The sequence below is a fragment of the Sus scrofa genome, chromosome 13, assembly GCF_000003025.6.
Source record: "Sus scrofa isolate TJ Tabasco breed Duroc chromosome 13, Sscrofa11.1, whole genome shotgun sequence".
Lineage (NCBI taxonomy): Eukaryota > Metazoa > Chordata > Mammalia > Artiodactyla > Suidae > Sus > Sus scrofa.
In genome coordinates, this window is record NC_010455.5 from 29797426 (window position 1) to 29821998 (window position 24573).

The following is a 24573-nucleotide window of genomic DNA, read 5'->3' on the forward strand; positions in this document are numbered from 1 at the left end:
GATCATTACATAGCCACTGAAAATAATGTCTACAAAGGACTGTTCTGAACATTCAATAGAAATTTAACAGATAGAAAAAAATAGCCAAAAGTTTAGTGATTATCTAAGAGTGATTTTACCTGCTTTATTTTGATTTTTAGTGGTTTCCAGACTATCTAATGTAATCAATTATTTTTCTGCATAAAAAACAACCAATTACAAACAGAAAACATAAAAAAAGAGTAAACAGCTAGAGGGGACATAAGTGAGACTGACTTCCAGGAGCAGGGCACTGTGGGGGGCTCTGTACCATGTAGCCCACTGTGCCCAGGCTTCAGAGGCCCCCAGTCTCTGTGGCCTGGGGCCAGGCTGTACTGTGGCCAAAGGAAATCAGAGACCAAGCTATGCTTTGGGGTCTTTTTACCTTGGTGCCTGTGGGCAGAAGGGTAGCACAGTGAGCCCAGCACCTTCTAGGACCCTGTCCTTTGCTATCAAAGGCCCTGGGACACCCTCAGTTCCCTCCGTGTAGGCAGCCATTGTCTGAGATGAGCCTTGCTGTCTCTCGCACGAGGGGAAGACACAGTGACCTCCTGAGGACCTCCACACTCACCCTCTCTGATCGACCGCCCCCCACCTCTGTGTCCCTCACACAAGTCTAAACTTAACACAGTCCTAGCCTCATCCCTCATCAGTCTCTACAGGCTATTTTTCAATCAAAGGTCCCCTGAGTCACTGCCAGCCCTGTCTGCTACACACTTTCCAGCCCATCGGTTCCAAGAGCTAGCTCAACAAGGTGGCACCATGGATAGCCCCTCCTCTTCACCCAGTGTCCCCCACACACCCCAAGACAGCTGACTATTCCTCTCCTGTGCCCCTCTTTGCCCTACATGCTTCTCTACCCTCTAACCAGCAGTTATCACATCCTGGGCACGTGGCCATATGTCTGTCCTGCATGCCCTGCCCCCCACAAGCTCCTAGAGACCCAGTGTTGGCACATACTACTCAGCACTCTAGGAGGGGTTGGGCACATACTTGCTCGGAGCTGGATAAAGGAATTCAGAGAGGCACTTGGGAGAGAGCTTTATGGGTAGCCTGGGCTTCTCTGGGCCTTTTAGTGCTTGGGAAGTCAACACAGGAAGCAAAGAAGCTGTGCCCAGGAGGTGCAAAGAGGGTAGGAATGTGGCTGGGTCAGGGCAGTCAACTCCTAAGCACCTTCTGTTGTCATTGTGGCAAAGCAACTGTGTGATGCCCAGTCATATTGTATTGAGTCTCCTTATATCGAAAACGTCCTTGGAGTTCCCGTCGTGGCTCAGCGGTTAACAAACCCGACTGGCATCCATGAGGACTCGGGTTTGACCCCTGGCCTTGTTCAGTGGGTTAAGGAGCCGATGTTGCCATGAGCTGTGGTGTAGGTTGCAGACGCGGCTTAGATCCCATGTTGCTGTGGCTCCGGCAGCTACAGTTCCAGTTGGACCCCTAGCCTGGGAACCTCCATATGCCATGGGTCGAGCCCTTAAAAAAAAAAGAAAAAAGGTCTTCCAGGGGTCTGAGGAGACCAAGTGCCCAATCAGAGCAGGTAACAGGACCACTGTGAGGTGGGAGCAGGCCAGGGAGATTGGAAATTCCAGGAAATCACTCCTGGTGGTGTTTTTTCATACCTTGAGTACGTGCCACTCAGAAGAGAACGTTGGTTTTCTCTGTAAAATAGGAAACTCGGAGTAGAGTTCTAGAATGTAGAAGAGGAAGGAAGTTTCCAGACTATCTGGTCCAACCCTTTCAAGGCAAGCAAGCCTGAAAGTCTACTCTGCCCATGAGGTTTCCTAGCCCTAGCCCACCTCACCTGCTCACTCATGCATCAGTATGACCTGATGGGACATACTGGGACAGGAGCTTTGTTTTTCACCCATAGCTTATGGGGCCCCTCCACACACATCCCCCTGCCTGAACCCCTGGAGAGAGACAGGATGGGCATTCCAAGTGGCCTGCTTCCAGAGAAGAGGTCCGCCCTATGTGGCTACCTGGTCCCTCCTTCCCATACAGCCCATCGGGAATCAGAGAGCATGATCATGAAGCTCTCCTCAGAGTAACAAACCACAGGGAAAGTCAAGCCCAGGACAGCCCTGCCAGGGTCTTGGAGGGCAGCACTTCTGACCAGCACTTCTGATCACAGAGGCCCTTCTGTTTGAACACTCAGAGTACAGAAACACAGAGCTCTTCCAGGAAACATACACATACACCTAGTAACCTTCTGTGTACTTTAGGCTCTGTGCTTGGACATTCACCCCATGTCCCCAACATAAGTAACAACGCCTTGTTGGTTGCCACCACTGGCCAGACCCCAGAGGCCTGTGAAAATGAGGTGAGAGGCAACCATCTCAAACAGTGCAGACAGCAACTCCAGAGGCTCATCTGGCCACTTTCTTCAAGGTCCATTAAAATGTCAAAAACTTCTGACCCCATAATCCTGCTCAAGGGAATTATTCCATAGAAACAATAACAAAACAGGGACAGGAAAAACACAATGTTCTACATACAAATGTTTCAGGCAGCATAATAATTTTTTTTTTTTTTTGGTCTTTTTAGAGCCAAACCTTCGGGATGTGGAGGTTACCAGGATAGGGGTCAAATGGAGCTGTACCTGCTGGCCTACACCACGGCCATAGCAACATGGGATCTGAGCCACATCTGCAACCTGCACCCCAGCTCAGAGCAAGGCTGGATCCTTAACCCCTGAGCAAGACCAGGGATTGAACCTGCATCCTCATGGATGCTAGTCAGATTCGTTTCTGCTGAGCCATGACAGTAACTCCCAGGCTTCATAATTTTTAATAGCCCCTAGATTCTATTCTGCCAGAGTCCCTCTGAGCAGGCTGCAAGCACCCTTTCAGGGGACTGCCAAGACAAGAGGGGGACAGCTCAGGACAGTGTAATCAGAACACATGGAAATTTCACTGTAGGCAAAGCACAAGGTCAGGATGGAACACAGACACTGGAAATAGATGGGCTACAGAGGGATCCTTTTGTTTGGTGGGTGGTCAACAATTTTAGGATACTTGATGGTTGGTTGGCTTCACAGCAAATGAAACTTCTGAAGAGTCTAGTGGCTTCCCTACTCGTAGGCAAAGGACACTGCCTTCCAGCTGTTCCTCAGAAGGGCAACTCTGGCCTCACTCTGGGGCAGGGTACAGAGGTAGGACAATAAAAGCTCCCTCCCCTTCGATCTGGCCAGCTCCATCTCCACCCTGCCATCCCATCCCAGGAGGAAGGACACAAGAACTCACTACATGATGGCCTGGGCCACATCACATAGACAAAGCCTCCCAAGCGCCCCCTGGCAAACACACTCTCAGAGTTTCAGGAAAAGGCATTGGAGCTCCTGCATCCTCCGGGCCTTGCTGCCCTGCCCCACCCCAAAGCACAGGCAGTATGGAATGGGATAATGCCTCCTTCTCAACAGGAACACTCTCCACTCACTGGTCCTCAGGTCCACCCTTCAACAGAAGGTGGAGGTGGCTACTGGCTGTTTTCGGATGTGGAAAACTGTCCACAGAGTCATGGATGTGCACAAGGTTTTTGAGTGAGGGAAAAGCCAGAGCCAGAAAGTAAACCCAAGTCTCTGTGGCCTTGAGGTGCACCTCTCCCCCGGCTCCACAGGGACCAGCAGTTGCTGAGGAAGACCAAAGGCTGTCAGACAGAGTGACTATAGGTCCTGTCCAGGATTGCAGGTGGCTCAGCCAGGGCTCTGGGCCCTCAGGGTACCTTGAGAGAAAAAAATCACCCTCCCACTCCAGGAGTTTGGCCTACAGCACCATCCTCCAACTCCTCCCTCCCTCAATCTCATTCTCTTAGTTCTTCTAGCTGCCAGGACCTTCCTTCAGCCTCTAAAGTCACAGTGGGTCACAGATGCTAGAGGCAGAAGGGAGTTTTAGAAATTATTCAGGAGTTCCCGTCGTGGCGCAGTGGTTAACGAATCCAACTAGGAACCATGAGGTTGTGGGTTTGGTCCCTGCCCTTGCTCAGTGGGTTAAGGATCTGGTGTTGCCGTGAGCTGTGGTGTAGGTTGCGGACGCGGCTCGGATCCCACGTCGCTGTGGCTCTGGCGTAGGCCGGTGGCTACAGCTCCGATTCGACCCCTAGCCTGGGAACCTCCATATGCCGCAGGAGCGGCCCAAAGAAATAGCAAAAAGACAAAAAAAATTAAAAAAATAAAAATTACTCAGTCATGTCATTATTTTAAAAAACAGGGAAGCCCAGAGTTTCCTAGTGGTGCAGCAGGTTAAGGATCCAGCATTGTCACTGCTATGGCTCTGGCTACTGCTGTGGCATGGGTTCAATCCCTGGCCTGGAAACTTCTGTAGGCCTGGAGTAGGGCAAAAAAACAACAACAAAAAAGAACAAAACAAATGAACAAAACCCCCCAAGGAATCCAGAAGAGACAGAGCTGGCTGGGGTGACCCACGTGGGAGCCCCACCAACAGCTCTGATCAACCCCAAGTTTACCAAGTTGTGTCAGATCCCAGGCCTGCCAAGAACACGGGGTGCCCAGACCCCCAAGGGGTGGTTTAGAAACAGCCAACAGCTGTTCAAGGCAAAGACCAGGGCCAAGCATTAGTTAAATCAGGCCCCTGCCCAGCTGCAGCTGCCATGGCATCTGGGCCATGTGGTGTGCACCCACTCCCACCCCAGGCTCTACAGAAACCATCCCAGTTTCTCTAAATTTGTAGGCTGAGCTTTGCCCCCACCCGTCTCCCCAAAATGCACAGCTGACAGGCATTTAAAGTAGGAACAGCTGATATGCCAAAATTCAAGGACTGAAAAATATTACGGTATTCTCAAAGAAATACTAAGTAGCCAGTGAGAATTTTATAGAAGCTGATTTATCAAAAGATGGTCATGACACAGTACATGAAAAAGGTTTCAACAAAGAAGGATATGCACGGATACACATTAATATGATTCACTAAAATTTTCAACAATTGACAACAAATCTATAAGTACTTTAAATATCAATTTAAATTTAAAAAGAGGCATGGGGTAAAGGTTTATGACAGCTGAGTTGAATCCCAAAGGGACCACAAGGTGAGAACTGAAGTGGCCACACTGGCTGTTGGGGCCCAGGTGGTGGTGGGGACTAGAGCTGGCAGTGGACCACAGACCACTCTGGGGAGGTACATGGTGCTCCATCCCAGTGGGCTACCCTGGGCTGGGAAGTGCTGGCGGGCTGCTCAAGAGGTATGCTCCTCTCTCCACCACAGAACCACCAGCAGCCCTGATGTCCATCCCTCTGGCCCTGGCCAAGCGGGCATGTGGGACAAAGGCCATGACCCTAAGAGTGAAGGTGGTACAACAGGACCAGGCTTGACTGAGAGCTTGTGGGCAGAGGACAGGAATGGCGCTGTTTTCCCATTTATGACAGGATGGTTGGGTGAACTCAGCTGTTCTCCACCCTGCCTGCACGTCGGACAGGGACTAGGGAGGTGTTCCCATGCTCTTCCCCTCCCTCTCAGCTGGGAGATCTTAGACAAGTAACTTGACCTGGGTGAACTGTGATTTTCTTACCTCACAGCGGACCACACCTCCCCCCAGAACAGGTTTAATGAGAATGGCTTTCAAAGCACTGGAGATCAAGACATGCAAGAGGAAGACTTTCCCAGCTGTGCTCCCTCTACAAAGGGAAGCACCTGGCCTGGCCACACATCAAGTCGGCTTTCCATGACACCTCCTTCATTTTTCTACATTCCTGCACCCAGCCCTGAGCAACAGGGTCAGGAAAAACAGGGTGGCCGCAGGTCTCTGTGCTATTGCCTCAGCACAAGTCATGGAGCCACATCCAGTCCCTGTCCATGGCTGGGGCACTCCAACCTGGAGTGGGAGCGAGATAACCAGGGGGTGGCTCTGGTCACCAAGAGAGTGGAGCAATGTCTGCTGAATCAAGCTGACATCATGGGTGTGTGAGCCCTGCTGCACAGCCACCATCCTAGGGACCCAACCCACCAATGAGAGCAGGCCTGGCATTTACCAGCATAAAAGGATCGGGCACTGGGCCAGAACTGGGCCAGGTCTCAGCTGGGATGGGACCTTTCTCCACATGGGGTTGGAGAACCGGTTTTCCACCCTGAAGAAGGCAGGTTAGTGGCCTAGTTTCTTCTGTGATACATGACACTCACTTAGGGTGAACCACTGTCTCTCAACGGTGACTGCCCCAGCTGGATGAAGACCTCGAACCTAAGCCACGGGGAGGTGGCGGCTGTGGGGGCTGAGGGTTGGGGCTTGCTTGTTCTGGCACTTAACAAGACATGCTCCCTGCCTCATGACCAACAGAGTGTGCAACACCCCACCCCCACCTGCCAGGGTGGCCACGACTGTCAGCCACAAATTCTACCCAAGACACACCTCATTGGCATATACCAGCCAAACTGCCATAAGGAGGAAGTGACTTAGGGCTTACAAAAAACAAAAGCAACTGACATGAATGCTCCTTTCTGTGGCCAGACTTCCAGAGCTGCCAGATCACATCTTATCTAGGCAGCAAGTAGCGGGGGGGGGGGGGGGGGTGTTAGAGATGAGTCATAGACGCCCCTGCAGAGTTAGCCACAAGGGAAGTTGGCTGGGAGAGGCAGATCCAGCCCAAAGGAGAAGCAAGGGTCCTTCTGGGAGTGAAAAACATCTTTCCTTCCCGCAAAACCTGGTTTGGTCTGGTTAACCTTTGGGGGAATGACTTCCACTTGATGGGGATTTGGTTGTAGGGAGATGGGGTAGGATTTATTTAATTGGTAAATTTTAATTTACCAATTAAAATTCTAGCAAGCTTTTAAAATAGATATTAACAAGCTGATTCTAAAGTTTATAAGGCAAGCCAAAAGAACTAAGAAAACAGACATTATTCTCAAAAGGTTTCCTTGAGCAGATGGGCAGAAGCACAGGCAGAGAGGAAGGTGGGTGATTCTCCAACATGGCTGGTGAGGGGTGAAGACCTGGGGTTTCTGCCTCCAGTCCTGCTGGATTTTTCCATTTCTTCAGCCACAACTCCTGGCCCCAACCTGTGTCCGGTTGGTCAACTGAATCTGTGAAATGATGCCACTCAGTTCATTTCCCCAGGACCATCTACAAATAAGGGAGGTTCTACAAACAGGTTCCTCATCACTAATTTCTTGGTCACATGCTTATTTCTACTCTTATCCACCCACCCTATTTTTTTCCCAAGTCTTGCCCTATTTGCAAAGTTAGCACAAGCCTTAAGTAAAAGTAAATCCTGCCTTTTCCAGGTGTGTCGGGAGCTATCCTTGTCTCAGGAGAGCCTCACAAGGGTTGTTTTTTGTTTGTTTGTTTGTTTGTTTTGCCCAAAGCCCCAGCACTACCCCGGTAAACAGCAATCACATTTGCTTCACTCATTAAGGAAGCAAGTTTCATTTTTCTCCCCATCTCTCTATTGAAGATACTCAGGTCAGGCTGACTGAGGCAATGTGACTTGTCCCAGATCAGCTCAGAAGGCAGGGCCTGGCCTCAAACCTGGGCACTGCTTCCAAATCCTGAGCTCTCTCCACGTGCCTAGTACCTACAATGTTTAGCAGCAGTGCCCCCCCACCCCACCCCCAACAACAATCACCTCATCACCTGTTATTTCCCTAAGTCCGGACAAGTGTTTAAAAAAATGCGTGACAAACTAGCTAACACACATCAATGGAACTGGCTACCTGTCATGTACCTACAATGCCACCCTTAAATCTTTCTCCCTGTTCCAATGATCTGTATAAAGCCCAGGTTTGGGTTTATGAGCAGGGGGTCAGGGGAGATGTTTGTCCATGACTCCCCAACACCACTTACCCTGTCACACTGCTGGTTCACACCCCTGGGCCTTCACTGCCCAAACCCTACCCTCTAGGATCCTGGACCCAATTCAAGAGGAATGTTCTCCATGAGGCCTTGTCCTGTTGCCCTCAGCTGAAGGCAGTCCTGACTGGGCACTGCATTCCTCTCAGGACACTTGAGAAGAGCTGGGACCCACGGGGATTCCCACCTGGCACCTGGGCTCAACCAGGCTAACCTGGACTAAAGCAGGCTGTTTTTATCTCCACGGAGCTGAGGAAGCCAAGATGCTCATTGGCTACTGGCCTCAGAGGTCATTCCTCCCCATCCTAGTGCAGATGGAAGGTCACTCCTTCTCCTTGTTGGCAAAGGGGGCCATGGCTGAGCTGTGGCCTCAGGGCCCTATGGAGCCTGCTCCCAAGCCATAAGCATCCTGCTAGGAGTCCCTTTGCAGATCTGGAGTACAGATAAGGAGAAAGGTCCCCTTTCCTGGGAAGGATACACACTCTGCTCTCCCCTGCTCTACCTGGAAAGCCCACACCCAAGCCCTGGATTCCATAGGCTGGGGTTGAGTCTGGCCCCTCCATATACGGACCAAGCCTCTGCCCAGCCTTCCTGAAAAACCCAGGCAAACCCTTTGCTCTGGGCCTATCAAAGGTGAAGAAGTCCACTTTTCCTGAAGGCTATGAATGCAGGCAAAATTCTTCTCCAAGCGAAGCCTGGGCTTCCTGACAACCCAGGGCAGGAAGGAGCAGTAGGCTTTGCTGGGTCAAGGATGCGTAGAGAAGTGAAGTTCATCTGCCCAGTCTCTAGATTACCTGGCTCCTGATTATAGGCCAGACTGTTCTGCCATATCCCACTGCCCCAGAAGAGGCGGATCAGAGGAAAGTGGAGGTACAGGACAAAAGAGGGAGAACCCAACTCAATGTCCAGCATGTTTGGTCCTTTGGCTGCTATGAGTGAAGGAACAGCCATTCGGTTGTTCCCTTCTGTTGAGCCCCGCAGAGGGGCTCTTTTATCCCTTTCTTTTTCACACTTTTCTTTTATCCCTTTCTTTTTCACACTCTTGTTGTTTTGAAATAAATACCTCAGGCACACAGAGAGTAACACAACACATGTACCCCCACCCCTACCCCTCGAATCAACAAAAGCAACATTTTGCCATTACTGAGACAGGTTTGTTACCCCTTGCCTTTTTTTCCCTCCAAAGAAATCACATCTTGCAGCTGGTTAAAGCCTTTTCCTAATCCTGTTCCTCCAGGCTTCCCCACAGCTCATCTGAGATTGAGAGCTGGTGCTACTCCATGTGCACATTTACATCTGTGCAACTTCTGCTTCGCATCCCTGACATCTTAGCAGCCTGTCTTCCTCTAGGGAATGTCAGCTCCAGCAGGGCAGGAACTGGGTTTTGTCCACTGTTATCTCCTAGGGGCCTAGGATGGTGCCCTGCACAAATGAGACAACCAACCAGATGTTGACTGAAGAACAGGCCTGTTGTTATGTGTGCTTCTAAACTGGATATAAATGCCCCTGCCCTGTATATCTCAGGCTGCTTTTACCTCCACTCAGCACCATGTTTGAGATTCAATCACATGGGTCAACATTCAAGTCTTCTACTGTATGACCCACCCACCTGCTAACCAAGGACCCTTCTTTGTTTCAAGGAGAAGACAGATCAGAAAAGGGACCTCTCATAAAGCCAAGGCAGCCCAGAAACTGAAATCCAAGGCTCTATTCAGCAACTGAATACCTACGAACAGCCAGAAGAAATCCAAAAGGTCTCTTAGCAGTTACCACAGAATGGGAGAAACTGGGCAGGCGCCCACCCCCAAACCCCCAAGTCTGTGGTCGATTGGAAAGAGAGCAATGACCTGGCCTCCATCTCTGTCACCAGTGAGGGCCAAGTGAGGTGCTGGGGGTGGCTATAGCCCAACAAGAAACCACAGAGCCCAGAGAGAGGGTGAATAAAGGGTCTCTGCACACCACTGAGCATCATCAGCCTCTTGGCACAGAGCATCTCCAATTACAAGGGAGGTGGCAAGGACCTTGCAGGGCTGCTGTGAGGGCAGTGTGAACACACTTTGTAAACTGTCGAGTCACACATGCACAGACACACACGCACCCCTGTGGACTTGACAAAGCCCCATCTCATCTGAGATCACCTCCTAAATAAGAAGGGCTGCACCTGGGGGAGGGTTCCACTCGCACTGGTGAAGGCAACAGCAGGCTGTGGCATCAGGAAGGCCTGGTCCTGAGTGCCGGGCCAGCTTCCTCTGGGGAGCACCCCTCCCTTCCTGTTGCATGCCCTTGATGCACAGCCCACAGAGATAAGCTTTCTCAGGACATCAAGACCCACTCCCCCAAGTGAGCAGATGCACAGGCTGACGGCCCAGGGAGAGCTTTACATACTAGCGAGAGTCTGGACCTGATTTTGCAGATGCTGTAGAACCACGTCACGTGAGGTATTTTAGGAGAATGATGAGACATAACACAAGGGGCTGGAAGAAAAGGCTGGTGGCTAAGAGTCAGACAGCTAATGGGGGAAAGGGTCCAAAGAAGGTTCCAAATGTAGCACGGTCATGTCTGGACAAGGCAGCCATGGAGTGGAGAGGAAGGAACAGGGCTTAGTTGGGAGGATGTGAAAACTAACAGGTATTGGAGGAGAGCGCAAGGCAGAGAGCTGCATGCGAGGCATTACCTGTGCTTCTCGCCTTCCTCCTCCCCTTCTCTGAGCTGTTTAGTCTTTGGCTCCCCGTCTTCTTTGTCCTGCAAAGGAAGGGACAGAACCAGCTGCTCAGATGAAAACTCCTTCTTCCAGTCCACACTGCCCAAGCAGCTCACGGAGAACAGGACATCTCAGGAGCCAGGCAGCCTGGCAAGGGCCAGTGTGGCCTTCCAGCCCCCAAGCAGGGCACAGGCCTGCTGACGAGTACAAGGCTGGAACCTCACTTCCCATCCCTCAACTCCCGCCTCAGAATTTAAAACCCACGATGGTGGCCCAGGCCAGCCCCCAGAGAACATGAGCAAGAGGAGCTGGAAGGTCTTAACGGTGAGAAATGATGCTGGTCAGTGCCACAGAGGGCCTGTGCTGGCAAGCCACCCTCATGAGTCAGGAGAGACTGGGGGAAGAGCAGTCACCAGCAGCCAGGCCAGACAAAGGCTTGGACTCCCCTTCCAGGCCAGAGGCCTCTCCAGAAATATCTATCTGGTTCCCTTTAGGAGTAGTGTAACTCAAATTAGGATCAGGCTTGTAACAGGTTCACTCCTGCAATGAATGTATTCAGGGGGATGGAAGGAAAGGCAACTAGCTTGAAGTTTCCATGGGAAAATTTCTTCTAAATCTGGTTCTTTTATCTTCCTCTGGCCCCCCTCCCCAACCTCTTTGTAAGTCTAGAAAAGCCATATTCATCAGCAGGAAATACCGTCTTGGGCTTTCTCCTTACTGTGTTGGTTCAGACCTGCCTGTGGATAAACAGACACAGCAAGTGTGCGTGTGTGCGTGCGTACGTGTGTGTGTGTGTGTGTTGTGTTCTCGAATGCGTATGGCTATGCCCCCAGTGTCCTGAGAGGCTCTGAGACAACCCCCAGCGCAGGGTCTCCCTGCAGGCCAGGGCTGGCCCTCCAGAGGGTATCACCATGCCCTTGATTACTGGCTTTGACTCTCTCATTGGAGCAAGTTCCAAGGAGTCATTTGGAAGCCCCTGCCATGGGGAACCTGCTGCACTGGAGATAATAGCTGCTTGTACCATCTCTCCTAGAAGTTTGTTTACACCACTGACAACTGCCTCCCCAAGAGGGGAATCTGCTTTATTAGTCACTTCCTGCTAGTGTTCGTAGTGGAGAACCCGGGAACCACCAGACTGCCATCTGTTGGCCACACACCTGTGGGCAAGGAGACCACGCAGACTGGGCTGGAGGCCTGGCCCAGAGACAGATGCCCCCTTTGCTCTCTCAACCCAGGGCAATTCAGTCTCCTGGGGATGAGGAAGCAGGAAGAGGTGACAGCAGCTATGTGAGAGAGGTCAACATGTGTCTGTGGAGTTGGTGGGGGCTTCCTACCTTCCTACTGAGGGATGGGCAGAATTCGGGTGTTACAGGATGGGGAGCAGGAAGGGCATTCCCAGATGGCACCAAGCTTGAGCAAAGGTGGGGTGTGGTCTGCATAATGCACAGGTGGTTGGTTGTCAAGGCAGGTGTGGCCAATCACAGAGGGCTCTGGCCTGTATTCTAAGGCAACAGGAGTCAGAAGAGTCTGAGGGAGCTTCTGGAAGAAGGACTGGGGGCCTTTCCTGAGAGTCTGCCAACCATGCTGGTTAGGGAGGCCCTGGGGCGGAAGCACTCATTTGGTGATGGCCAAGAGGGACAGGAAAGAAGAGTACAAACTCTTGACTAAGAAGCAAGTTAGGGTTCTCCACATGGCTCCCAGGCTGCATGCACCCCTCCCTGACTAAATGCAAGAGATTAAGCAAGACAGAGGCAAAGACATTCAAACAAAAAGCACCTTCTTAACTGCCAGCCAGTGGGATTCCCTGATGGCCAAAGGTCCTGCTGCAGGAGAGGAGGTGGTGGACAAGGACAGAGGTGGAAGAGCAGCAAGGCTCAGCTTTCCCCATAGGAAGGCTTCTTTCCATGATGCTCTGTTAACCTGGGCCAGCTGGAGGTAGAGGTTGGGGGCTGTGAGAATGGCCTTCAGGAATGAGTCCTTTGCAAACACCATACCTCTTCCCAGCCCGTGAGCCAGGGCAAAGAGCAGCATGGCTGCCACCACCCTTCTGGGGTCCCAGAGACACTCAAGTGTCTCAGCAAAGGCCAAGTTATTCATTAATAAATGAGAAAACACCCACCGATCTAAATGCCATTTTAAAAAAATGCCCTGTAGTCTGGCAGGTGAGTACAACATCAGCTGTACAGATAGGTTAGATTAAAGAAGACCCCAGTCTGGGATGCTGTGCAAGAGCAGGGGTTCAGATACAGCACCTATGTGTGCACAGGGTGGGAGCAAGTAAACGAATCAACAGGCCACATTAATGTGCGGACAAGATGTGCTCCAGCCTGCCTGCTCAATGGCGACTCAAGCAGCACAGTGAGCGAGCACCCAAGAGAAGGGAAATGTCTTTGGGGCAACCCCAGCTGAGGCACAAGGCAAAGCTCATGTGTTTGGGATGGTGGCAGGAGGCACTGACCAGCCTCATGGCTCCCCCAAGCCTGAGAGACTTGAAGGCCCTCAGAACTGAAGAGCTCACAGGACCTCCTAGGTCCTTAATTCAGCCATGGAGAAGCTGGCAAATGGTCTTCAGGGAAATAAAAGATTTGCCCAAGGTCACAGAATCTGTCAGTGGTGGCTGCAGGTCTGAATCAAGGTCCTCCTAACCCTGGCCCTGCATTCTTGCCAAGGAGATGAGAGACAGTTATTAAGAGAGGCACTTAGTTTCTAAAAATAGTTCTGATCCCAGTCGCCTCACCCATGCTCCCCTCACAGTTCAAGTGCACTCAGACTAGCCACAGCCAGCCTGGGCCTAGGTCTAAGCCCTGGTGGACACCCATGGGAGGGCAAGCAGGGCCTGAGATGCACAGGGAACCTTACGCACCCTCAGTCCCTTAAATCCAAGTCACTGCCTAACCCCTCCTACACAACCGTTCCCCCCAACCTCCTTTCTTCCTCCTTCCAACCCCTGTCTCCATTACACCCCCTCTCTAATACCACCCTTGTAGGTTCCCACTGCAGTTAAGCCCATAGCTATTCCCTCACCCTTTCCAGCCAGCCTCCTCCACTGTGGAGAACGATGCAGCCTACTGCACTTTCCTCCTCCTCTTCCTAATCCATTTCCCTTCCGTCTCTCTCCACCTTTTCCATCCACATCATCACAGGTATCGTCTGCTCAAAGCTCTCATTGGTCTCCACATTCTCAGGGCAACAGCATTCTCTTCAAGGTGCTGCCTCCCAAGGCCCGAGCACTCTCTGCAGCCCATTCACACTGGCCTTGTCTGGAACACCCTAACACCAGACCCTTTACCTCAAATCCTGATCTGTCCATTCTGATAACCCTAAAGAAAGCCCACCATCTAGCCAGTTCTGGGCTCTGCATCCCCCAGACAGCCTCCTGAGGTACCCGGGCAAGGGGCTCCGTCACTCCTCGGGCTCAGAACACAGGCCTGTGGTCATTCCCACTCATAATCAGGCCTTAGTAACCCTTCCTTAAGTCTCTCTCAGTGGGGGAGCATCTTCTGGAGCCCTACCAGGCCTAGCCCTAAGTCTGGACTAGATCACCTTAACTCCCTTGTAACTTAACTACTACTCTCTCCACCAACTCCAGAAGAGCCAGACTCTTAGAACATATGGTGGCTGGAGGGCAGGAAAACCTTGGCCTGGACCGGGGTCCTCCCCACAGCCTGCTTGCCTGTCCCTAGAGGTACCCCACATTTCTGATCCCAGCCCAGGTTTCCACACCACCTAGGCCCTGCCCCACTCTCATCTCCCCCAGAGCCTGCAGGAGGATGGGGCCTCTGAGGCAAGACCTCAGGGGCTCTCAAAAACAGCCCTGCCCCCACACAGAGTTTGACTGATCTGTTTCCTAACATCTGAAATCTCCTTGTCAGGAACAAAACTTTTACAAATAAAATTAAGGTTGTGCAAGATTGGTGTTATTTCTTCCTTAAATATATGACAACACTTCAGGGAAGCCACCTTGGCCTGAAGTTTTCTTTGTGAGGTTTTAAGTATGGGGCTCATTAGATTTTCTATTTCTTCTTCCTCTCTCTCTCTCTCTCTCTTTTTTTTTTTTTTTTTTTTTTTTTTTTTTTTTTTTTTGCTTTTTAGAGCCCCACCTGCAGCATATGTAGGTTCCCAGGCTAGGGGTTGAATCAGAGCTGCAGCTGCCGGCCTATGCCACAGCCACAGCAATGCACGATCCGAGCCACATCTGCAACCTACACCACAGCTCCCAACAATACCGGATCCTTACCCCACTGAGTGGGGACAGGGATCAAACTTGCATCCTCATGGATACTAGTCGGGTTTGTAACCACTGAGCCACAGTGGGAACTCCTAAATTTTCATTCTTTTAATAGTAGTTTTCAAAGAGCAAAATTTAAAATTTTTGATAAAGTCCAATTTATCAATTTTTTCCTATTAATTGTTTTTGTGTCTTATTAGGATATATTTATCTACTTCAAGATTACAAAGGTTTTCCCTTATAGTCTTTTCTAAGAGTTTTATAGTTTTTGGTTTGACATTTGAGTCTGTCATTCATTTCTGGTTAGTTTTTTGCTTAATTTTCTTTTTGATGTTTACTGTTAGTGTATAGAAATGCAGCAAATATTTGCATGTTGATTTTGTATCCTGCAACTTCTATTTATTATCTCTACCTTTTTTGTGTGTGTGTGTGTGGACTCTTCAGCATTTTCTTTCTTTTTCTTTTTTTTTTTTTTTTTTGTCTTTTTAGGGCCGCAGTCGTGGCATATGGAGGTTCCCAGCCCAAGGGTCTAATTGGAGCTACAGCTGCTGGCCTACACCACAGCCACAGCAAAATCAGATCTGAGCCAAGTCTGTGACCTACACCACAGCTCATGGCAACACCGGATCCTTAATCCCCTGAGCGAGACCAGGGATTGAACCCCAACCTCATGGTTCCTAGTCGGATCGTTTCTGCTGCACCACAACGGGAACTCCTAGTTTTCTATTTCTTCTTGAGTCAGTCTTCTTAAATTGTGTCTTTCAAAGAATATGCATTCACACTGAATTAACTTGGCATAAAGTCATTTATAAGATTTCCTTATTAATAGGAATAATAATCTAACTTTTTTTTTTTTTTGTCTTTTTGCTATTTCTTGGGCCGCTCCCGCGGCATATGGAGGTTCCCAGGCTAGGGGTCTAATCGGAGCTGTAGCCGCCAGCCTACACCAGAGCCACAGCAACGCGGGATCCGAGCCGCGTCTGCAACCTACACCACAGCTCACGGCAACGCCGGATCGTTAACCCACTGAGCAAGGGCAGGGACCGAACCCGCAACCTTGTGGTTCCTAGTCGGATTCGTTAACCACTGCGCCACGACGGGAACTCCATAATCTATCTTTTAATGTTGGTGGAACCTGTGAGGATATTCACTGATATTGATAATTTGTGTTTTTTTCTCTTTACTTATAGACCAGCTGGAGACTTATCAATTCTGGGACATATCCAGAGTTGGTGTTTTAAAGATGTGTTTGTTCCTCCGTCTCCTCCCAGAAGGAGCCCTTGCTAGTTGAGTGTGCCAGCCTCCAGATGGTATACAAAGTGGGGGGGTAGGGTATCAATCCACATTTGCTGCCTGAATGTAGGGTGACTACAAGAAGCTCATTTAACCACTAGAAATGCAGAAAAAGAGGATGCAGGCCTGGGGGGAGGAGGAGAAGGGAGGCTGTGGCTGCCCTCCCCACCCAGGCAAAAACAAGAGTCCCTCTGCCCTTGTACCCCCGACCCCTTTGAGTGCTGGGTCTGCCCTGGGTATAAGGATAAAGGAAACAAGAACCCTACTCTCAAGGATCTCATGTCTACTCAAAGGAGCAGACTTAGACAAGGCAGCTGTGCCATGAGCGGGGAGGAAAGCTTCATTAACTATATTTTGTGTACTTGGAGAACTGGTAAGGAGTAAGTGTTGTCAAGGAAGGAGGTAACCTTTAAACCCAACTCTAAATGTTCAATGAGGGGCTGCTAATCACTAAAGAAGGCAGAAGATTCCTGGGAATGGTAACTGCCTGGCAGACATGAGAGCAGGGCAGGGGCAATGTTAAGACCTGCTGCGCAGACCCACGTGGCTGGCTCACCTGGGTGGGACTGAGAAGGTCAGGAGTAGAGGGGGCTGACGGGGCCTTCCTCCGGTGCTGGGGGAGGGCTGAGGCCAGCACAGACTGACACTCTGAAAGGCACTTGGCAGCCTTGAGTTGTGGGAGGAGAGAAGGAGACTAGAAACCAGGCAAGACACTTCATTCCCAGCCTGGACCTGTCTCAGGCTGCGGTTTGTGCATGTGTGTTGGGGAGGGTCGTTAAGAGTAAATAAGGGCTGGGAAGTGCCCTCAGGGGCAGCTGTGCTGAAGCAGGGTGAGTGCACTTGGGGGACAAGGAAGAAGCCCCTCCTTATTCGGAGAGAAGCGGCTGCCTGGGGCTCTCCCTTCTAGAAAAAAAAAAGAGGGAGGCAGAAAAGGCTTAACACTCCAAGTTCTGGTCTAGGTTCCTCCCACCATGAGATCATTACTGAAGCAGCTGGAGACCCCACAGGAACTCACAGGTACAGAAACCTTTCTGGTGCCCAGGCAGACATGCCTCAACAGCTTTGAGTATGCTGGGGGGACTGTCCAGGGAAACAGCCCTTCTGCTCAACAATCAAGGGAGAACAGGCTTCAAACCCTAGTCCAACCCTAAGAAGAGGTGAAGCTGGCTCCAATTTGAGCCTTTCCAGTTCTGACTTTGGCCCAGAGCAGGGAAAAGTCAGGGAGAGATGGGCACGGAGGCCAGAAGCAGGAGAGCAGGAAGGGACTTACAATACTAAAGGCGAGCCTGGCAGGTTTCACAATGTCACCCTGCTGCCCATCCTCCGAGCCAGGGCTGCCCCATGGGCGGCAGAGAGACTTCCTGTTGGGTGCGGCTGGGGCAGGCACTTGCGGGTGGAGCAGTCACCCAGAGTCTGACTCACCCTAAAGACACAGTGATAAGCCCTGGGCCGAACGCCACCACACCTGGGCACAGAAACTGCATGGCTCTCCACTGCCTAGACTGGAGAAGAGGGTGGGGAGGGAGGTTTCGACTCTCCTGGGCAGGTAGTGATCCCAGAGGACCACAGGGCCCAACTCTGGGCCTCTGGCACTCACTTTGCTGCTAGGCCTACCTGGCCCATGTGCCCTCTGTCTGCCCAGCAGGAGGAGAGTTCCTCTGTTCCAGCAGGGCAGAGGATTGTCTTACCCACCTGTACCCATGGTCATGACATGCCTACAGCAGGTACACCCCAGCGGTTGAACTCATGGGCTCTGGATGGGAATCTGACTGGCAAGCTTATCTCAATTTCACCTTGTTGTGTGACCTTGGACAAGCTATTCAACCTGTCTGGTCTGGGCTTTCTCATCTATGAAAGCAAAGACTATCATACCAACATCAGAGCACTATTATAAGAAAAAAATGACCGGAGAGAAAAGGAGGAAGGCCTACAGCTTGGGTGGCAAGACAAGAGACCCTGAAGGGCAGGGTGAATAGGGTCAGGGCAGGAAGGGCTGCAAAGAAGTCTTAAGCCCACAGGCCCAGACTGCTGGCACCTGCAGAGGTCACAATAAGCTTTCACTTTCATTGTTCTCACCAGGCGTTCTCTGCAATCCCAAGATGGGCAGTGTCATAATGTCTCCTTCACAAGAAGACATGTCAGACAAACTGTGCAGGTGAACAGATTCTCTGTTTAGTGCTTCACCAAGAATCAAAAAGTTCAGCAGGGAGGGTGGGGACTAACGTCCCAGAGCTAAGAGGCACTGCTCTCCTGTGGGTATGGACATAAGCGGAGAGAACAAAGCAAAGGGAGCTGGGGCTGGGAGAATAGAAAGGGAGTGGGAGATAAGGACTGCTGATAAGACCTGGAACTAGGTCAGTGGCAGTGAGATAGAACAAGGGGGTGCCTGAATGCTGTGGGGGACGGGGAGGAGTCAGACATGACTGAGGTCCTGACTGTAGCTGGGAGAATGAAGGCGCCTTTGACAAAAACGGTGGCAGTATTTAGGAGACAAAGAGAAAGGGTGCAGCAGCTCTCAGGATTAAGGCCTGATGCCTGCAGTTTGACGATGCAAAGGCTGAGGGTCAAGGTGTCCCCAGCAGCAGAAAAAGGGCCCACTCCTCAGCAGAAGCAAGGCTGGCTCCACCATCCATACCCCAACTGGAGGACCAGGCCATGGCATGCAGGCTAACACACCATCCTACCCCAGATGACTTCTGAAGTCCTGCATGTGGCAGGGTATGGAGAACTGGCCCATTCTTGCCACAAGCGCAACTGGGGAACCACCTGTGTTCAAAGGAGGCAGCAGATAACCCTTCCAGCAGATTATTAGTCGACAAATATGCCCTGGCTCCCTTGTGCTAGGTACTCCACACCAGGTACCCAGGACAAAAAAAAAAAAAAAAAAGTAGGCACCTAGTGTTCACAGACCAGTGTGGGGACTCAGCTCAAGTCCATGCACAGGATTCCAGAGGTCTGTGATCAGACACACACACAGGCCAGGTGTTAAAGAGGCTCATTTTTCTGGAGTAAGAATCCACAGCTCTTCAGATTCTCAAGGGGGCAGTGACCCAGAGGAGAAAAGGAAGGTGACAACAGCATGATGAGGAGGGGGGTTCTCTGTGTGGCACAGGAGGTGACTGGAAAGGCTCTCCAAAGGAAGTACCACCTGTCTTGCATTTTAAAAGCTGAGTGGGAGCCAGAGCTGGGGGAAGGGCAGTAGAAGGAATAACTAGTAACGTATGCTTTCGGAGGCTTGCAAGGGCCCTGGCACCGCCCCTCATCCCCTGAAGGAAAGCCCTAGGAAGATCACAACCAGGGCAGGGCAAAGACCAATCTCCTCATCCCTTCCTTCACACATAACCAGCCTGCACCAGTTCCTCTGGGCAGCCAGGAAAGGCTCCCAACTCCCATCCAGCCCATCTGTAGGAGGCGCTGTGATATGTACGGAGCTGGGCAGCAGGACTGGACAGGAAAACCACTCTCCACTGCTTACCAGTGATGGGACTATGGGCAACAGCAGGACCTCTCTGAGGCTCTGCTCCCTCCCCTATTAAAGTGGGGCTAGTACTATATCAGCAGGGTGTTTGAGAATTAAGGCTAACCTGGATCCGCCACCTAGTGAAGGACCCCAGATGACACCCACTGTGGAAAAGAACCTGCTGGCATCCTGAGGTGTTTCGAGTCCTGCCATCCATCGGTGACAAGCCTGACTCTTGGTTCATTCTCTTGGGGAAACCAGACATTCCCTCTCCTCCCCCCTGTTCCTATCCTCTTCCCTGACCCCTCAAAAAAACTCCAAGAAAATGAAAAGCCAGGTGAGCTCTGGGAACCACAGACAACAGTGAAACTGATCCACATCTGACATTTTTTAAACACAGTAAAGTGGGAATGGAATGCACTGTCTTTTTCTGATAGTGTTTCTTTATTTTCTGCCAAGTTTTTATAAATAACAAACTTATTACTTTTTAAAACTGAGACTCAAATTAAGAATGACCTGTCTGATCCCCTTAGCGGCTCCAGGATATAAGAGTGGACATCACATCTGTGAGGCTTCCCTACAAAAACGTTATATCCTGCACCCACCACAAAACTCCATGGCAACTGAAAGACAGTTGATGGATTCAGCACTTATCCCTGGCTGTGCAAGCTGAAGATTACACCCCTTCTTAGCAGAAAAGTGTCTTTCCCAGGCAGGCCCTCTAATGAAAACCATCCCAGACATTTGATTTTATACGGATTTGCCTGCGTAAGATTTTGTCATCTGTCTCCCCTCCTAGATTCAGGCTTCAAGAGGCCTGCCCATAACTTCTCTAGCAGCTGGCACATGACAGCAGCTGGACCAACAGCGAATGAATGGACAACCTGAGGGGAGGAAGGACGCCTAATATCTCCCTTTACAGACAAGGTTCTCCTCCCCACGTTGTCTGAGCCTCCAAACAGTGCCTGTGCATCAGGCATCACTAGGCTTGCCTCATGGACATGGGGACTGAGGCAGTGACACCTAACTCAGGTCTGTGCAGGTTGGACCCCACACTCTTTCTGTCAGTTTGAGGACACAGACACTTGGAAGCTCAGTTCCCTGCTACTACGTATGTGGTTCCTTCTACCAACACATCTGCTTGTTCACCCCATAGCTGTCTGCTCTCTCCTCCCCCCGACAATTACCTGCACCTCTGCTTCTTTCCTGAAGAATGAGGGCAAAAATCCCAACCATGCCCACCTCCTAAGAGTGTGGTAACCTAACCAGGTTCCATAAAATTAGATTTCCCAATAGAAAGTGAACTCTGGGGAGGGTGGACCCAATTGTCATTCATCTCTGTTCTACTGTATTCATAGCAGTCATATCAGTATGCCAGACAATTGATTATTCAAGTAACTGGAATAATATTATTTAATTAATTGGCATAAAAATTTAATAAGGTCAATAGTGCTTTCTCCTTTCACAGATAAGAAAACTAGAGACCCAGTACTATTAATATTAAGCAATCAACCCAGAGTCACACCATTCAAGGTTCCCACGGCTCAATGGTTAGGTGGACCTTAAGCCTACGCAGCTCCCCCACAAAACCCAGCCCTCTGCTCAGACCCTGCTCCCACCCCACCTCAAACACACAGGTGGTCTCACTGGCATCTAATAGCACTCAGTATCCATCATAGGGCTCACATTTCTTCCTGGTGTCATTTCAGAGACACAACTGAACAAACCTGGAGCCCCAGATATGGCCATTTCTGGGCCAGGAACTCCAATTCCAGGAAAGCATCAAAGGAGATAAAAGAGCATTAAGGTGAAAGAGTTGTTCATAGCTGTGTTTCTCATAACAGGGAGAAATGGAGCCATGGGGTGGATGTGACCTGCCAGTAACAGTGAGGCAGGCCAACTGCTCATGCAGCTGGCCAGAGTGGTCACTGAAGTAGCAACCTGATGAGCAGAACCTTTAGAACAGGACTTTCAGGGGCATGGAGCCCACACACTTAACCATGAATGAAACCATGGGAACACCTTACACAGACCGGTCACAGACTTCACAGGTTCACACAACAAGACTGTGGGCAGTACTTCTTCCATTTCCTTCAATTCTGTCATCAAAATGATTTAATAACAAAGTGATTTTAAAACAAAAGCAACATGAGGAACGCAGCTACCTGTGGCTCATTGTCTCAACTGTGCTCATACCCTAAACAGACTCTCCTGACCTTCACCTGGCTCAACTGAAAAGCAGGAAACCATGGGTGGCCCTCAGGCCAAACAGCCCAGCCAATGGTTAATGACCCTTCTCAAGCTTAAAAACAAAACAAAACAAAACAAAAAACCAGCACTGCTGGGGAAAGAGGAGGGTGGACTGAGGACTGTATGTACCAGTGTCCCTGTGTGCCTGGGGCCTGGGCCCAGCAGCTAGCTGCACTGCAGGCTGAGTGCCCTCCAATCAGGCCAAACATCTCCCCCCTGAATAATCGGCATGAAAATTGCAGTTAAGAAATTAACTGATGGCGAACAATGAGGTTAACTCCCCATCCTCTCACCCTGCCGCACCATTTCCCTTTTTTTCAAAGGAGAAAATGCCTCCTCTGCCACAAAGCAGAACTCACAACCACCAGGACTTCCTCACCATGCTAGGCTCACAGCTGAAGCAAGAGCAAGTGAATCCCAAAGGCGAATGATAAGAATGATAAGGTTGCTGAAGTTCCCCTGTCCTGTTATGGAACAGCCTCATGTGACACTAGGGAGGTAGGGTTGGAGCCCCCTCCCCATCGTCTCAAAAGGGACAGCCAAAGTCTGTCACTAGGCACAGGAAGTGTTCCAGCCACCCAAATCCCAGGTCTCAAGGACATACGGTTGATGACCCTCTTCAGATGTGCCAGGCTGAAGAGCAAACAGGTCTCCCCTTTGCAGCTGAACTCTGGCTGGCAGACAGAATTGTGATGTGGGGTCTCAGATGCAGGTCCCAGAGAGCCCATCTCCTGTGTGTTCACCAACCAGACCCAATGGAAGCAGGAAGCGAGGGCCTGAAAACCCCAGTGAGTGGCCCTGCAAGACACCCTTCTACCTCCCCCACACATCTAAGCACAAGTTCCTGTTCACATCGATGCTGATTGCCCCCAGTTTCCCAGCAGCCATCAAGGGGACCACATCAGGGCTCCTATTACCGACATCCCACAGCTGCCTGGGAGCAACCAAAATGTGCAGCTCTTCTCCACGTGGACAGGTGTCAAAGCATCCCTAGTCCATGCCTGAACAAGAGATTTTGGAAACTTAACTGTCTTATCAAACTTCACAGAAAGTAAAGTTCAGCTTGCTGGCACGGCTACCATCTGTAGACTTAAATAAGCCCCTGGACTCCTCCCAAAGGGCAGGTTTGCTTTTTCTTGAGAAAAAAATCTCAGCCTGGCCAACTCCCAAATCCATATGCCTCATCAAGTTGCTTTATTTCTTCATTAAAATATTTACAAAGTGCCTCTGAGTCTTGTCATCTGGCAGAGAGAAAGGTGACTAAGATGTGACTGCTGCCCTCAGGGAGCTGAGTGGCAGGTGAAAGGGCAAGCAGACAGGTGAATGGAGAGTTCCCATGCGGCATGTCCAAAGAAAGGCCATGACTTCCTGGGTGCTATGGGAATGCAGAGTGACTAAAAGGTGAGGGGAAGGGGAAACCTGAGCTGACGTGGAGGAATACTCAATGCAGAGCAGGCTGGGCAGGGAGCGCTGGAGTTACTGGAAGGAGTGGGTGTACTGAGCCTGGGCCCTATCCTATGCCGTGGAGAGGGCAGAGACCTCCAAGGTGCACCTGGAGGAGGAACAGCATGGGAAGGCCTGCCTCATGGGTTACAGACGTTATCCCACAAGCAGGGAGAAGCCAGCAAAAGTCAAGAACAGGCTGGGAAGTGGTAAGAATGTAATTTGAGCGCCATTTCTAAAGAGCATTCAGAAAGGGCCAGAAAAGAAAGGAAGCCACTGGAAAAACAAGCTGGTCAAGAAAGCCACCTTCTGGAGTTCCCATAGTGGCTCAGCAGTTAGCAAACCCGACTAGCATCCATGAGGACTCGGGTTGGATCCCCGGCCTTGTACAGTGGGTTAAGGATCCAGTGTTGCCGTGAGCTGGGTGTGTAGGTTGCAAACATGGCTTGGATCTGAGTTGCTTTTGCTGTGGCTGTGGCGTAGGCCGGCAGCTACAGCTCCAATTGGACCCTAGTCTGGGAACCTCCATACGCTGCCAATGCAGCCCTAAAAAGACCAAAAAAAGGGGGGGGGGACACCTTCTTACCCCAAGGACAGCAGATGGGTGCTGCCTCTGAATCTCTCTGAAGGGACAGCCCCTTCCAGATTACCAGCCCCATGATAAGCTTGCAAAGCTGCCCACACTTCACACAGCATGCAAGGCCTCTGGCCCCCACAACTACCTGGGATTAGGCATTACCATCCCAACTAAAAGACGAGGTTCAGAACTAAGGGACTAACTCAGGGGCTCACAGCTAATAAAGGACAGGTCAGCATTTAAACTGAGGTTTCTGACTGCATCATGCTTTCAAAACTCTTTCAAATAAATAGCCCCAAGGCTTAGTTGTGCTTTCTGCACATGAGCCAGAGAAGTGGGACCATGTCCGTTACCAAATGAGAAAAGTAACAAAACCACAAACTGTTAGGGCTGCAAAGACCTCAGATAATCATCCGGTATAGCACAAACTAAATCGAGTGGCTCAGGGAATGTGTTATAAATAAAACTGACCAAATCAGAATCTTGCAGGGTAAGACCTGAGAATCTGAATGGTCCAAGAGCTTCCCTGCTCCCAGGTCACGATTCTACTCCACAGCCCAACGGAGAAGCCTCTGAGTCAGATCACATCCCTCCTCTTAAAGAGGCTGAACGAGGGAAGGAAGTGACCTGTATGAGGCCACCCCAAGTTGCCTGAGGTCCTTCTGTAGTTATCAGGGTGGGCTCTGGATCAGAGCAGGCAGGATGAAAGAAACAGAGAGAAATCTCTCAAACAAGGCAATTGTCCCAAGGGCCATTAGAGACCCAAGTAAAATGTGCAGAACAAGAAGGGCTAGGGCTAGACTAGACCTCAA

General features: G+C 50.6%; 1 protein-coding gene across 1 annotated transcript in view; it reads right to left on the bottom strand.

The window, feature by feature from the left end:
* Window positions 1-24573, bottom strand: part of CCDC12 (coiled-coil domain containing 12) — a 61103-nt gene that overhangs the window by 11845 nt on the left and 24685 nt on the right. The window contains exon 4 of the mRNA XM_005669466.3: window positions 10484-10551. Within this exon, the coding sequence (XP_005669523.1) occupies window positions 10484-10551 (68 nt within the window). The remainder of the gene's footprint in view (window positions 1-10483; window positions 10552-24573) is intronic.